Below are 17,249 nucleotides of genomic sequence, written 5' to 3' on the forward strand. Positions count from 1 at the left end.
GATTTCCATTAGCGGAGATATTTTGCCGTCACAACTTTTTTTCCAGAAGGAATTTTCAAAATCGGCGATGGTTACTGTCTGTGCAGGGTATTTTTACATATAAATGCCAAGTTTCAGGAAGTTTCGATGAAAACTGTAGGCTGTGAAACAAATGAAACAAAAAACGTCAAAAATAGGAATGACGTCATAAAAATTGATATGACGTCATAGTGATGTATCATATGTGTGGTAATCCATCTCTGCTAATGCCCTGTTCGATTACCGCAAACAGAATTCAATAAGCTTGCCTAGTTTCGGAGTTAAATTTTTTTGGCAATTTCCATTAGCGGAGATATTTTGACGTCATAACTTTTTTTTTCTCGGAGGAATTTTCAAAATCGGAGATGGTTACTGTCTGCGCAGGGTATTTTTACATATATATGCCAAGTTTCAGGAAGTTTCGATGAAAACTGTACGCTGTGAAACAAAAAAGTCCACAAGAACAACAACGTGAGTAAGACTTAGAGATCCTCCACGAGGATATAAAATCTCCTTACCCATTCCTTCTTCCCTTGCATGCATGCATGCACTGATGGCTAATCACCAGGCTGGCTTATAAGCTGCACAGGTGTGGTTTCCTTTTATTCATGATGGTGGCAAACATTCCCAAAGTGGTCTCATTCAGATATAAAACTTTTGACAGTTCAGCCATAAAAAGAAATGCTCTGTGACTAAAATGTTGTACAAAAATATGTAATGGTTTTTCAACCACATCAAATTTCATTCGTCACTTGAAAATTTACCTGGAGAAGTAAGTTCCTTGGAAAGATTTATAAATAAATGTGGGACTTTACAAGTTGAAGTAATACTACGGTGACTTGAGGCTTACTTGAAACTTGGCTCAAGTGACTTATTGACATCTCTGTGGCTAACTAAAAGAAAGGAAATTGGCCACAACAGTCTAGTCTATTCAAAAAATTAAGTGGATCTGTCACACTAGCTAAGATAAATTGAAAAGCCTGATTTTGCTTCCAATTCCAAGTACAACATAAGTCGAGATGCATTGCCCTCTGCTGGCACTGAATGAGAAAAGCAATTTTATATACATTCAATCTCATCAGGAATCCAAACCTGCCATATTTACTGCAGGGAAGGCAATGGCAAACCACCCAGTATAACCATTGCCAAGAAACGACTTTAGCAGCACTGATGCTCTGTAAGAGAGTATCCATCTATCCATCCATCCATCCATTGAGACCATACTCTATGCAGAGCGTTGGTGCTATCTAAGCGGTCTCCTTGGCTATTGGGTACAATCCTGGACGGGTCGCCACTCCGACACAGGATACCAGCATGCTGGCACTCATTTTGCCAACCTCAGAAGGATGACAGGCAGAGTCAACCCCACCTTGTATTAATTCAACAGCTGAGTGGGACAAGTTGATGTGCATTAATGTGCCCATTATCAGAAGACAAGTTTTGAGTCACAAGTTTTGCTGGTTGAATGTTCTTTAACATTTTATTGCATATTGCTTTAACATAAGCGGTGCATGCTTTTTGATTGTTTGATTAAGATTGAAAAAGTAAGAAAGAAGTAAAAAATAAAAATAAAATTAAGTAAAATGATTAAGATTGAAAAATGCAAAAAAATAAAAATATATAAAATTAAGCAAAAAACAAATGAAAAAAAAAACTTCATGGATTTGTCCCCACCTTTTTTGTGCAGGCTTTACTGAAGTTGAACTTGCAAGCAATTTTCATCCGCTGTCTGCTGGACTCCATGCTCCTAACACTGGCTGTGCAGGTGGGCGCCCAATGGAAACATCTCGCTGCAGTACTTGCTTGCCTCTCACCCACAGAGGCCGAGGCTTATGAATCTCCTCACAGCAAGAATGGCCTGGTGCCTTCTGAGGTAAGGCACAGGAACCAACATGGAATTAACCAAAAAAAATAGGGTTTTGGAGCACACTGGTACTGTATTCAAACATATCTATGATTTTGCAAATTATCGGTTCAGGCAAACAATTTCGAAGAAATTCCTTAGAGCTACTTGAGACAATGAAAACAAACTTGAATTTTTATCGAAAACCGGTATTTTCCTTGAATAATGATGTTATTCTCCTCCTCCAGATGCGCTGGAAACCAGCCTATGATTTCATGGTGACGTGGCGCACACAAGCTGGGGATTCCTACAGGGATGTCCTGCAAGATGTCCATACAGCATTGGACAGAATGCGGGAGCCACCCACACATTCATGGCATGTTCCTACGGGTCTACTTATGCTCGTCAATGGTCTGGAAGTTCTGCAGGCCCATGCGTTCCGTCCAAATGATGACTGATTTCTTCGTAGGGCAGACCTTTGTCGCATTTCTTTCCTTCAAAGAGCGCCAATCCTAATCGAGCTGGAATTCAGTGGAATATTTGTGAGATTTCTGTATAAAAACATTTCAATTTCCCGTCAAACAGTACTGAAACATCACTGCATTGTTACTCAGTGAATATTCATTTCAGAGACCCTGTTGCGAGATTGAGATATACCACATATGTAGATATTTTTTTCAATTAGGGAGTTGTGGATACCACTGCCTTTTATGAGCAGCATGCATGATGCCAATCCTTAGTTGCCTGGAAGCATTTATGATTCAACGATAAAGTGTGGATTGGTTCTGCATGGAGAGGTAGGGCAGACGTTACCTGTTCTCTCAAGGTCATTAATGAGCCTGCTAGATTTTTTGTTTGTTTGTTTTTTTTTACCAAAAATCCAACAGCAACATGGCAATTGAACTGAGATAAGTTCCGATTACAGAAGCTGCAAAGATTCCAAGTCGTTAATAATTTTGCCTTCAGAGCTGGATTTGAACCCACAATCTCTGTGTCCTGTGTCTTCATCATGGGATCACCCAGTTTGCGTCCTCAACCATCTTGTGTCTTCATCATGGGATCACTGTCGTACGATGCTGCCTTGAACGTCACACACACACACACACACACACACACACACACACACACACACACACACACACACACACACACACACACACACACACACACACACACTATATGTATTTTTTTTTCTATCTTTGTGCATCATCGCTGAGTATTCTCCATTCAAATTGTTCAACTTATTTTTTGCTGTCGAATTGCTTTGTGTTTTTGAAGAAACTTTTGTAAGATAAAAGTATTGATCTTTTCAAAAACAATCAGTGCAAGATGAATAATAACATAACTTAAGGTTGTGTTTGCCAATCAATAGCTGGTATGAAATGCCAATGAATGTTGAAGCTGATGGTGAAAACAGACACTCTCATTATTATATCTTTTGATAACAGGATACGAGTATATTTGACTTCTTCATTCCCAGTTTTCACAAATTACTACTTGCAATGGATTTACTATTATGTATATTGTACATTAGATATCCATAATGGGGAAAGCTCAAATGGTGAAGTCTGGTACTTATGTAGTATATTTTTGTATATAGTGTTGCTTTCTCGCAGCCATAATGGTATTGTTGAAAGTATACGTGATAAAAAAATATAATTCCTTTCATATAAACCACATGATTGGTCAAAATGGGAAAGCAAAATCATCATCATCATCTTCACCCTGTTTTCAGTAAACTGCATGTTGAAGGCCTCCCTCCACGTACAATGACAGTATTTGGCCGTACTTACCAAGTACAGGTTAGCGATATAGTTTGGGCAGAAAGTTGGAATTTGTTCAGGGTATTGGCCATAATTCACCTGCTCTTTGCAAGACACCTCAGGTATTTTTAACATCCACCATCCATATTCATACCCAGGTGAGACAGCTCACATATGAGTCCACGTACCTCAACGTCCACATACCTCCTGCCAGCCCCACCAAAAGCATCTTGCTATGAAAATGTAAAATCGGTTTAAAGTTCTCCCTGTTAAGCAGTTGGTTTATAAAAAATGAATTAACTTTATTTGTTGTATACATATACAGTATTTAAGAAATTTGAAACTTAAAAAAAAAAATTTATTGTAGAGAAGTTTCCGTTGAATTATCGCAGGGATACCAGCTGCAGTAATATAATTGTTATTGTAATTTTTCTACCAAGTAACACATTGACCTTATTTTAAACGATGTAATTCTTGCAACATGTCAGTATCAGGGATGAACTGAATAAAAATTAAGCTTCAAACAAAGTTCTTGTGGTGTGCAAGTCGATGACGCGTTTCGGATCTCCCACCTGGTACTATATAATCTGCACGTGAACACTATGCAGGCAGCAGGTCTGGCTGACAATCTGACTGCAGATGACAGAATTTATGTCTGTAAGGCAGAACAACAAAGCGATAGTAAATAAAATACCCATGGGAGAAATTAAAACACACATGAAAGCCACATGAGCAGATGATTCCAGTCTGTAAATGAGACCAAATGCTTCTAAAGGATTTCTTTTTTGAATGTTGTCTTTTGAGTTACGAAGTATGAAAACGTTTTTTTTATTAACAAAGTCAGTAAAATACAGCTGGAAGATGTGATCCGTTTCATTAGATGGGCGATTGCCCATCACATGAAAGTCGGGGATGTTTTTAATTCATGACTCATTTAAAGTTAGATTTAACTGTAAAAAAATTTTCAAGACTTTTGGGACCATTTATTTTTATGAGCATTCTGTGAGAAGGTTGTGAACAGTGAGACCTTTTCGTACAGAGCATTTTAGATCCTTCTCCAAAGTTTCCCTGAGGCCATAAAGAGTCGGATGCAATGTGTGAAAGGGTGTCAGATGGAGGCCAGACCTGAAGGCAAGTTATCCTCTCCCTGGAGGTCATTAATAAACCAGCTGGGATTTTGAAAAGTTAAAAGCAATGTGGATCTTCCTTTGACTATGATCTTACAACATTTAAACCCCCAACCACTGGGAGATCAACCAGGTGCCCTTTACCACTTGGCCACCACCATACAAAATAGTATAATTTTTGGACTCCACCTCCCTTTTATCCCTGCCGATTCCAATGTTCCCTTTCCTCTGTGTCCCCCTTTCTCCATTCTCCAATCCTTCTCGACCTTTCCCTCACTGATTAAAACACCAGGCAGTTTCTCGACCAACACCACAATTTCATCTGACACCTGCTCAGGTACAAAGTTGCCTTCTTAATTACCAGATGAAGTCCTGGGCGAGTTTCCGGCCTCTAAAAAAAGAAAATCAAACGTCTATTTTTTTGCCCAACAGTTTCATGTAGTTGCCATGGCTCGTCAGTAGATGGGAATAACGCAACGCCTTTTGCCTTGTTCACCCTGAATTTGAGAAACCTGACTCGATTGTTTCACTTCGGCCAACAGTGAGGTAGCATGAGCTTTGGTGATGATTTTTTTTTTTGCAGCCGTACTCTTATAATTCTCAACCTGATCATTATTATTTTTTAAAACAATGCAAATACATTTGGAAATATTACATTGGGTACAAGCATACAAAATTGAGGAGTTGCTCATTTATTATAAAGAGCCGTTTACAGGGTAGGCAGGATAGGCTGAAGTGGGGACACTCACATCTGAGCTCTATTATATATCCTGGGTCCGAATTCTTACCCAGCTATAAACTGTCAACCTGGTGATTGGATCATCAATGCATGTGCTGTCAATTGGATGGACGTTAAACTGGGTGTCCCGTCTGTCAGCATTAATTGGTGGACGCCAAATATCCCATGGTGTACTTCATGAAGAGTAGGCGAGCGATCGCCAGCATCCTGGCCAAACTCCAAATTATTGTACCATCAGTCGAGTACCCTGCGTTGTAGTCGTGGCCTGTCCAGGATTATAAGGCTTGTCCAAGAAACTGTTTGGCTGTAATTGATGCTCTGTATAGAGCATGGTATAAAATCAACCAGCCACATACAGGACATAGAACAAGTAAATATCGCAGAATATCCCCTCCCCCCTCCGGTCCTCACACACTTTCAAAAAATGTGTTTACATGCTGGGGGAATTTTATTTTGAACTATGAAATATCATGTCAATTGTGCGTGAAAACACTTTGCATTAAAAAGTCGTACCAGACTATTATACAATGGAGAGCGATGACATTCCACCATCAACCAAACCCATGAACCAGAAGTTGTGATTGGTTCGCTGGCTCGTTACACCAGGCTGATTGACAGGTGTGGGCCCGCCCACCTCTCGTTTCTTGTCATATGACTCACCGGAGTTGATAATAATAAATTAATAATAATGATAATAATTGGATTTATAAAACGCCGATTACTCATGGATACAAGACACTGAAAGTTATGCCTATTTTTCGTGGAAACCAATATGGCACTTTCGAAATGATGTACGAATGCTAAATGAGGCCATTTGCACATGTGTGTGGTGTATGTGTTTACCCTGATTCGGTTCTACTCAACGGTCACTTTTAACCTGCCGTTGCTCGTATGAAATCTGCGATTCGAATAATCTTTTAAACAGAATTTTCAGCATTGAGACGAGAGCGCAGAAATTTCAAGATGATTCACCATAATTGTTCTGTTCCTGAATGCAAATCAGACGCGTGGAAATAGAGGAACACGAGGAATATCTGTGGAAGATAGGAGTTGTGTTACTTCTTATTAGGAAGTCGGTGGCAGTATTTGCAGTCCGGCCACCGTAAAACCCTTCATTCCGCAAAACACAAAAACGCAAAGAAATCTGAAAACCCACTCCGTGGGAGTACCTCCTGTGCAGCTTCCCTTCGCAGGGCAGCTCACCGGATGACGGGATTGGGGCAAAGCCTTCGGGACCCCCAATCTTTGATAGGAGGGAAACCACGGGGTAACATTCCAGGGTCAGATTGCAGGAGAGTGTGTCGGAGTGACGCTGAGGTGTCGTCCGCCAGATGGCGGTCTCCTTGGGTTAACCTGAGGCGGTCCCTTCGGGTGGGTGCCTGGAATGTCCTATCCCAAAGAGAGGATGATCACCTGTCTCTGTTATCATCTGAGCTCAAGCGTTTGGACATCGGTATTGCAGCACTCTTTGAGGTTCAGAGACCAGATTGCGGCGAGATCATGGTGGGTGGTTACACCTACTATTAGTCTGGTCGCTCTGATGGTTACCATTCCCAAGGAGTTGCTGTAGCTGTGCCCATTAAGCTGACTCCAATGATAATTGAAGTAACACCGGTCAATGAGCGTATTATAAGCCCAAGTATTCATCACTCGTGAGGTGTCATTTCCATGGTCTCTGTTTATGCTCCGACTGAGGCAAGTGATCTCACCGTGAAGGATGCATTCTACGACACGCTAGAGTCTGTGGTTGATCAGTGCCCCAGACAAGATACACTTCTAGTCTTGGGGATTTCAATGCATCGACTGGAACTGAGAGGGATGGCTATGAGACGTGTGTTGGTTCCCATGGGTTAGGAACTATGAACCAGAATAGCACAAAGTTCCTTGACTTTGCAAGAAGTCATGGACCTAGGGTGGCCAGTGCATGGTTTCAGTGCCCACCGGCTCATCGCTGGACTTGGTATTCCAACGCTGGTGGTGTGGCAAAGGAGATTAACCATGTGCTCGTTGATGATTGCTGGAGGATGATCCAGAACTGCAAGGTCTACCGAAGCGCTCAGTTCCTCAAGACTGACCACTGGCTTGTTGTCGCAATTCTGAAGTTGCAGCTTAAATCCAGGAGAATGGTACCATCCCAGCTAAGGCTGGATGTTGGGAAGCTCACGGATGAGAGGGTAGCTGAGGAGTTTGCGAACAAACTGAGTGGAGATTTGGGGGTCTGCTGCTTTGGGAGGTCCTGAAGAATTGTGGAGTGCATTCAAGACCACCCTCCTTGATGTTGCCGGGAGATGTCTTGGAACTCACCATAGGGCGAAGAAGAATTTTGTTTCTCAAGTGACATTGGATACCATTGACCAGAGTCGCAGGGCCAGGCTGAATGGCAGAACTGAGCTGTTCAGGGAGCTGAGGCGGAAAACTGAACATGCACTTAGGGTGGACAAGGAGGCCGATGTAGGAGTAATCTGTGAGGGGGTAGAGCATCACCTGTAGTCAAGTGATTTTCATCCTGCTTCCAAGGGAATTCACGCATTGCGTTCATTCAAGCCCATCCCTCGATGTACTGCAGTTTGAGCAGAGGGTGGTAGGCTCTTGACAGTGGAGTCCGGGATGAAGGCCTGCTGGGCCAGTTACTTTGAGTGGCTGTACCAGGCTGATCCACCAGCTATCGAGTTGGGTGTCAGGGGTGTTACTACCCCTATTGCTGACCCTCCAATCAACTGTGGTCCACCTTCGTTTGTGGAAACAAAGGCTGCGGTGAACCGCTTGAAATGGGGTCAAGCTCCTGGGATTTGTGGCAACCATGCTGAACTTCTCAATGCTGGTAGAAATCCTGTACTTGTGTCATTGCATGCAGGTCTGTGCTCTGCCTGGAACACAGGTATCATCCCAACTGACTGGAAGAGGGGCCTTGTTGTCCATCTCTGGAAAGGGAAGGGTGATCACCAAGACTGCAACAACCTCCGAGGGATGACGCTGCTCTCAGTGCCAGGCAAGGTCTTTGCTGGGATAATTCTGAATAGGGTTTGCCACCATCTGCTTGAGCACCAGCGTCCATAGCAGTCAGACTTTGCACTAAAGAGATCAACGATTGACCATATCCTTGCTCTTTGGGTCCTCACCGAACGCAGATGAGAGTTTCGGCAGGAGCTGCTTGCACCCCATGTTGATCCCTGTAAAGTGTTTGATTCATTGAATCGGGATGCCCTCTGGAGGATTCTTGGTCTTCGTGGGGTGTCACCAAAGCTGATCAATCTGATGTCTGAACTATACTCTGGCACTGAGAGTGCTGTGACATGTGGTGGTACCATCTCTGACGTATTTCCAGTTGTTACAGGAGTTCGTCAGGGGTGTGTACTGGCCCCAACACTTTTCAGCACTTGTCTGGACTGGATTATGGGGAGGATGACGGAGAGATCAAGCTGCAGCGCATCGTTTGGGAATGTCAAGATCTCTGACCTTGATTTTGCAGATGATGCAGTCATCTTTGCGGAGACTCTGGATATCTTTTTGGGGGCCCTCAAGGTACTGAATGAGGAGTGAGAGCCACTGGGATTACGGGTTTCCTGGGTCAAAACTAAGATCCAGGCTTCCAATGACATCTTGGATGCTGATGTCCTGTCTGTACCTGCTTGTGGCGAGGATGTTGAGGTCAGGGAGAGATTCCCTTCCCTTGGCATGAATATTCACATCTCTGCTAGCTGTGAGCCAGAGGTCAACAGACGTCTAGGTCAGGCCTGGGGAGTCATGGATTCACTGGATTATGGGGTGTGGCACTGCTGGTACCTGTGTGGGAGGACGAAAGGCTGAGTCTTCAGTTCGTTGGTGCTTCCATTCTTGCTCTATGGATGTGAGACTTAGACTCTGCCCAGGGATCTGAGATGGAGACTTAAGTTCTTTGGCACCAGGTCTCTTCGGATAATCATTGGCCATCGCTGCTCGGACTTTGTGTCCAATGAGCGGTTGCTGAGAGACTCAAATGAGATTTGTTTGCTGCATAGTCCGTGAGCATCAGCTGTGGCTGTATGGACATGTGGCTCGTTTTCCTGACGCTGATCCTGCTCACCAGAGTCTCTCAGTGGAGGAGCATCGTGAGTGGTGGAGGCCAATGCTACGCTCCTCAACTCTCTTTGCATAACCTCCCTTGACCTTAATCTATGTCTTAATCTGCATCTTTTCCCTTTAATTGGCTCATTCCATGCTTCCTTGATTAGTTCTTCATCCTTTTTCCTCATCACATGTCCAAACCACCACAACTTAGTTTCTCTAATCTTTTCCATGATACAACTCCAGATTTATTGTGTATCTCCTCAATCCACAACCAACCTCTCAGTGATACTCAAATAATCAACCGAAGCATTCTCATCTCTGTCCTCTCCAGTAACTCCTCTTCCCTTTTCCTCAAAAGCCCATGTTTCTACACCATACATTATAACCATTCTAATCACTGGCTTGTAGATTTAAACCTTCAATTGCAGACGACTCCACGAGCCTTCCATTTTTTCCATGCTTCCTTTACTGTATCCTGGATTTCTGATTCACAACCTCCACCTTCCTTTTGCACTGAGCCAAGGTATTTGAATTTGTCCACTTGTGTCAGCTGTCCACCCCTTATCTACAATCTTGACCCTCTCTATATCAGTCTTGCCACACACTATTACTTCTGTCTTTCTTGCATTAACTTTCAACCCCTGCCTCTCCAAGCTCCCTTGCCATTCCAGCACTCTTCTCTGCTGCTGTTCCTTTGACTCTGCTGTCATGACAAAGTCGTCTGCAAACAGGAACTCCCATAGTTGTCTATCTCTGATGTTGTCACTTAGCACATCAATCAGTTACAAAAAGGAAGAGATTTAGTGCAGAACCATGGTGGAGACCGACCTTCACTCTAAAATATTGTGAGTCCCCATTCATTGTGCTGATCATAGGGTTGGCTCCCACATACATTTCCAACACGATTTTAACAATCTGCTCTGGCAAACCCTTTTTCCTCAAGGACTGATACTCTTGGAGTTATATCATATGCCTTCTCTATATCTACGAATGCCCAATACAGATTCTCAATTTCTTCCAGCATCTTTTCCTGAATCTGTCTCGTGATGAAAAATCGCTTGCATGAATCCATTCTGCATCTCATCTATCTTCATAATCTTCCTGAGCCTTAGGTCCTATCCTTTGGTCCTAAAGATCCTATCCAGAATGTTCATGGCATGCTCCATCAATTTAATCCCTCTGTAATTAACACAGTCTAAGATCTCCCCTTTCTGGTTGAAAATTGGGATTTTTATGCTCTTCCTTCAATCATCAGGTATCTTCTCCTCACTCCACACTTTCCAAATCAACTCCACCTTCCACTTAACCCCCTCATTTCCTAGCGCGTTCACAAACTTGACCGCAACTTCAGATGGTCTACAGGCTTTCCCTCTTTTAATTTTGTCAAGTGCATTTTCACCTCCTCTGCATGAACCTCCTTCACATGTCCCTCAGTTTTCCATGCCTGTCTGTCATTTTACAAATTTAGTAATCTTTCAAAGTCCTTTCTTTCAAAGTATTTGACCTGCATCGTATTTTGTTGCACACTCTCCACCTCCTCCCCCCCCCAAGTCCTGGTATAACTTCTGCCTTGCTCTTGATATTGTTACATGTCGACCTCAAGGCGCCGCAACAAATGCACCGGTAATCCGAAGGCCGTAGGGCGTCATGGCAGAATGGAAATGAGCAGAATTTTGGCTTCACCTGGATGACAGAACGAGATGGAACTGAAAGACCTCAATGCATGATTTGCAATTTGGTAATGAGCAATGGAAATTTGAAGCCATCAGGACTGAGAGAACATCTCGAAAGCAAGCACAGTAATCATGTTGGCACATCGATTGATGCTTTTAAGTTGAAAAGAGTTCATTCTGATCAGAAAGCAACTCTTTCATCAAATGGGTTTGCTGCTCCTGGGAAACCTCATCTGGAAGTCTCCAACAAAGTTTCGTACATGATTGCCAAAGAAAAGAAGCCCCACACGATTTGAGAGACCCCAGTGAAGCCCTGTGCACTGGAGATGGCTAAAATCATGCTGAGAGAGGATGCCGTGAAGCAATTGAGTCAGGTGCCCTTGTCCAACGACACTGTACGCCAGAGAGTTAAAGACATGAGTCAAGAGATAACAACCCAAGTTGTCAGCGAGATTAAACAGAGTCCTGCAAAAATCAGCATGCAGATCGATGAATCAACTGATGTTTCAAACCACAGTCAATTGCTTGTATTTTGTTTGCTATACACATGAAAAAACATCAAGGAAGAGTTTTTTATTTTGTGAACGACTCGAAACAACAACGAAAGCAGTTGATGTATTCAAGCTGATCCAATCGTTCTTGGATCGCCATGAGTTAGGATGGGATTTGATTGGGTCTATTTCTATGGATGGAGCTCCTGCCATGATTGGAAAAAAATCTGGATTTGTTGCTATGGTCAAGGAGAAAGCTCCACATGTGCTCACCACACACCGTTGTGGGGGAAAAATTTATATTAATGTATTTTAAATTGCAACAAATGGAGTTTCAGAAATGTAACTTTTATGCTGCAAATTGAATTGGCTGTCATTTCTGGCCAAAAGACTTTTGCCCTAAATGATAAGAAATGTGTTGTTCTGGAGCAGAGTGACCGAGCTGATAAATGAACCTTTGCTTAGAAAATGTACGAAGTGGCTTTTCCTCTAAAGGACACGTCTACAGTCTGGGTGAATATCCCCCAACCTCTCTCTCACGAAAGTATAAAATGCTTTCAAATCTAAAAGTTTGGAGTACGAGCACGTGAGGAAGTATAGTTTCTCAGTGGCTCGTACTCCTTGGAACTGACCAAGTACCAAGTTAGAATAAAACTCTCTGATGTAATGTAGAAGTGAGTTGAATCGGGTTGGTCTAACTATTAACTAAAGTAAGAATAAATGAAATAGAACCAAATAATATTGCAAACAAATGGGGATTTTTAAGTTCATTGTACAAGGGTGAGAAGTGTATGGTGTATAATTAGGAAATAAATTGTTTCACAAGGAAGGACTTGTGTGGATATCAGTTTTATCAGTGTCGATAGGGTTTTTGTAGGATTTTATAATCAAATCGGACAAACGTTAAACTCTGTCTGAAGTCAAATAGGATTCCACAATCGGCCAGTTAGAATCCTTCAGGAGGACAACGATCACAACAAGGTGGGTTAAAAAAATCCACATCACTGTGTTCTACATCGCCCAGCTTTGGCATCCAAAACATTGCCAAAGAAACTTCAAGAAATGATGGGAATAGTTGTGCAAACAGTCAACTTTATTCGTGGATGTGCATTGAATCATCGGCTCTTTCAAAAATTCTGTGATGAGATTAGAGCGGAACATAGTGTATTATTGTACCACACAGAGGTACATTGGCTGAGTCGTGGCCGTGTTTTCAAACATGTAGTGCAAATTCGGGATGACATTTTCGAATTCCTCACGCATCAACAATTCCCCCCTTGCAAATCATTTTGAAGATGAGCATTTTATTGTTAGCCTGGGATATTTGGCTGATATTTTAGTCTCCTCAATGAATTGAACATGTCAATGCAAGGAAGGGATGTGGACATTATTCAGGCCGGCGGAAAAGTTGTCGCATTAACAAGGAAATTACCTATTTGGAGTCGCCGTGTTGAAAGCAGAAACCTGGCAAACTTTCCAATCCTTGACAATATTCTTATTGGAGATGGTAAATCATTTCCTGTAGAAATACTTCAAGAAGTCAAGAACAATTTGGAAGTCCTATGTACAAATTTTGAACGTTACTTCTCACATATTGATGATCTTAGCATCGAATCTGTTTGGATCCAAAACCCTTTCTCGTTTGATATATCGAGATTGAGTGACAACGATTCAGCAAAGGATGATTTCATTGACTTCCAAGAAGACCCAAGAAAGAAAGCTGATTTTGAAAGGGCTGGGATGGATGTCAAGCAGTTTTGGTGTGAGCAAATTGCAGCTTACCCAAACTTGACTATGAGAGCAATGAATGTTTCGGTTCCCTTCACAACTACGTACCTTTGTGAAACAGGATTCTCTCCATTATTAAATCTGAAATCAAAGTGGAGAAATCGACTTGATGTATCAGATGGCATGCGAGTTGCATTCTCAGTAACTGTACCCCGATTCCATATTTTGATTGCATAAAAACAACATCAATTAAAACTGGTAAATCAGTAATCCCGGGCTTCAAGGCGTGCCTCCATTTTAACAAATTGCAACACCATCACCCTGTCACATGATATGGGTTTTCCGAGTTAGAAAGTTAGTTCAAGTGTGCAATGGGGTCCAGCTACGGGGTCCCTCATGTTATATCAATGAAGGATTGAAAAGCCCATAGCAATACATGATAAAGAAAGAAACTTCACATTGGACAAATCGAGGCTGGACAAATTTTCAAGTCTCCAAAAAAGTCCAATAACTCCACATTTGCATATTAATGTAAATGGCGAACTTGTAGAACGTTAAAATATCTTCCAGAATGTGTGGTCACTATATGTCTATCTTCTTTAGTTTTCATTTTACATGTAAAAAATGGGTGATTTTAAACTTTGGGGGTCTCTGGGGCCTCACTGGGGTAAAATACAGACATAGTGTAAACATATTTGGAGTCCCCTCTTCAAGGCCTATCAGAATCTGTCATTAAATTTTTTCAACTCTTGTTTGCATATTTGGCATATTTAATGAGGCGAATTGGCATCATTTTAATCATATAAATTATGCAACGATTTCGAGAAAATTAACAACTTAACATTGCAATGGAACCTCGCAAATGTGTGCAAAAGTTTGAGGCTGTCGTATTATCCCTTCTGGAGAAGAAGATGTTTTTGGTTTTGGAGAAAATCCAATATGGCCGCCATACCACGTGACCTACGTCATCAAAATTTTCAAACTATAAACTTCAGGTGGAGAGTTATTAAATGTATAAGTTTCATTGAATTTCATCCAAGCCTTGTTTTCATTTTATGACATTTCAAAAATGGGTCATTTTCAACTTTGGGGGGCTCTGGGGCCTCACTGGGGTCAAACACAGACATCGTATAAACATATTGGGAGTCCCCTCTTTATGTCCGATCTAAAGGTGTCATTAAATTTTTTCAACTCTCATTTGCATATTTTGCATATTTAATGAGGCGAATCGGCATAATTTTAAATCATATAAATTAAATAACGATTTGAACCAAATTAACTACTTAACATTCCCATGGAACATCGCAAGTGTGTGCAAACGGTTGAGGCTGTCGGATAATTATCCCTTCTGAAGAAGATGTTTTTAGGTTTTGGATAAAATCCAATATGGCCGCCATACCACGTGATCTACGTCATCAAAATTTTCAAACTATAAACTTCAGGTGAAGAGTTATTAGTGTTTAAGTTTCATTGAATTTCATCCAACAGTTTTCCCTCCAGATCCGCCATAAAATCGGTCAGTAGAACATAAAAACGCCTTTAATAATAATAATACTAACGAATTCAATAGGGCTTCAGCCATGCTTGAAGCCCTAACTTGAGGAGGAGCACTCGGTTGAGTGCAAAACCTCTGCTGCCAATACTGCTGGGTCACTTAAGTGAACCTGATATCCTATTCATTATAGGTCAAAACGGATCAGACTCTACTGAACCACGATTGAATAAAATAAACTAGATTGATGCGCATGTAGAAATGCCCCCAAAAAAATCGAAATTTTTTTGAAAAAAAAGTTGCAAAATTTTAAGTTTTTTTTTTCTCCAACAAATTTTTTTAGGGTTGAAAATCACTTAAAACATGTAGAAATGCCAAAAAAAAATTCAAATATTTTTCAAATAAAACGAAATTTTTTTGAAAAAAAGTTGCCAAATTTTATGTTGTTTTTTTTCTCTAACAAATTTATTTATTTATGGTTGGAAATCACTTACAACATGCAGAAATGCAAAAACAAAAATTCAAATATTTTTCAAAATGGCCACCATAGCAGCCCTATTGGACTTTGGACCAAGTCCAAAATCTAATGGCATGATCCTTGGACCATAACTAATCCCCCCCACCAAGTTTCGTCGAAATCCGTCCAGGAGTTTTTCCGTAATACTGTTCACAAACAAACAAACAAACAAACAAACAGACAGGGGTGAAAAAAGTAACCTCCGTCCATCTTCGATGGCGGAGGTTAAATATCTCACTAGATTAGTAAGAGTGTGTGTTATGTATTCAAGATATTGAAAAACTTGCACATTCAAGTTTGTTTTCTTCTTTTGTTAAATAAAACTCAACTCTAAGAAGTAAAGTTGCTGATTTATAATCTGAAATAGGTGAATCAAAGTTATATTGTAAAATACTTGTGGCTGTTTGTATATTTGTAATTTCTTGGTTATTTTTTATTTTTATTTTTGTCAATATATATGATAAATGCTTATGATTGCCTTTCATGTTCTATTCCTAGCTATCCATATCTAACATAATTTCAAGCTATTGACATCTTTGGAATTCATACTGTCAACTAATAGGAATGGTGATGATCATGATTTCGACAGTCAAGCGAAGGGGGTATGGGACCATGTTGGGCAATCCATTTGTGGTCTGGAATCATCAAAATGTTAAGAACCCCTGCCTAATACCTTGCTTTTCTCAATATTTCCAAACTGAGTCTTAATTGAATGAAATGCTTCTTCCTTTAAAAACTTTGAAATACATTTAAAAATGGTAAAACAGTAAAAGTTTAAAATTGAAATAAGTTGGACTTAAACGTTGCTGAAGCCGATGTTTCAGTGAGAATTCACTCGCCTTGGTCATGGGCAGATGTTGGAGTGAAGAACCTTGACAATCGCCAAGTGAACTCTGCTAGTTGTTGGGTGAGTTGGTCTGTAGACCAATCTGGGCATCACGTGACAGTTTCAAACAGCATGCAAGAGATGGTATAGCTTTTCCCATATATGTGACAGATTAAATCAATTAAAAATGCTTCACTTTCCTTATTTCTCCGTCAAGACCACTCAACGTGTTCTTCGTCTTCATCACAATTCCTCTTCTTCTCATTCATTTGATTATTTTCAAAACCTGTCTCATTCCTAAACACTTGGTCTTTCAACCCTCCTTCCATACCTGCAGAAGCACTTTTCTCCATGCCTTCAACAATCATTCTTTTCACATCTCCCATGATGTCTGTCTCTGTATGTCAAGATTAGGAGTCTTAAAAAGTCCTGTTTGCAGAGGTTGTCTGTTCATGACAATCAATTCCCCATTCACGTCCTTTAATGGTGGCAAAGCCCTCCGTGTCGGTACCCTCCTCCACATCTCCTGCATGCCGGCATCCTTCCAACCCCACCCATTCTTCAGCATCTCTCCACTTCATGTCCCCTCTTTATTCATCTCCTCTCACCCCACCCCTCAAAGCTTCTCCCTTACCCCAACCCCTCAAAGCTTCCTTCACCCTGCCCCCTCAAAGTTTCTGTTTAACAGAATCCTTCCTCCCACAGCACATCCCTGACTCCTTCACGTCTCTCCCTGGCTATGTCTCCTCAGATTTGACAGGCTTGAACCCTGCCCTGATGGCGAAGTTGCACTTTACATCAAGAACTCGATTTATCAGTGTCAGTGTACTGATCTTACACCTTCCAACCCCAAGGAATACCGTTGGCTCTGACTTCCCCTCTGCTCCCACCTTTTGTTCATCTGTGTGCTGTACCATCCCCCAAACAGTGATGACTCCATCTACATCTCTCTCAGACAATAGCGACAAACCTTTAACAACTCATA

At 41.4% G+C, this 17,249-nt stretch overlaps 1 protein-coding gene across 1 annotated transcript in view; it reads left to right on the top strand.

The window, feature by feature from the left end:
• LOC147021883 (SH3 domain-binding protein 4-like) overlaps positions 1 to 4,152 on the top strand; it is a 63,141-nt gene extending 58,989 nt beyond the window's left edge. Inside the window, exons 4-5 of the mRNA XM_085892309.1 lie at positions 1,706 to 1,891; positions 2,110 to 4,152. Of these exons, the coding sequence (XP_085748435.1) occupies positions 1,706 to 1,891; positions 2,110 to 2,319 (396 nt within the window). The 3' untranslated portion in view covers positions 2,320 to 4,152. The remainder of the gene's footprint in view (positions 1 to 1,705; positions 1,892 to 2,109) is intronic.
• The last annotated feature ends 13,097 nt before the right edge of the window (positions 4,153 to 17,249 follow it).

Source organism: Eptatretus burgeri, chromosome 8 (genome assembly GCF_056783735.1).
Source record: "Eptatretus burgeri isolate ZD-2024b chromosome 8, Ebu_testis_v1, whole genome shotgun sequence".
Classification (NCBI taxonomy): Eukaryota; Metazoa; Chordata; class Myxini; order Myxiniformes; family Myxinidae; genus Eptatretus; species Eptatretus burgeri.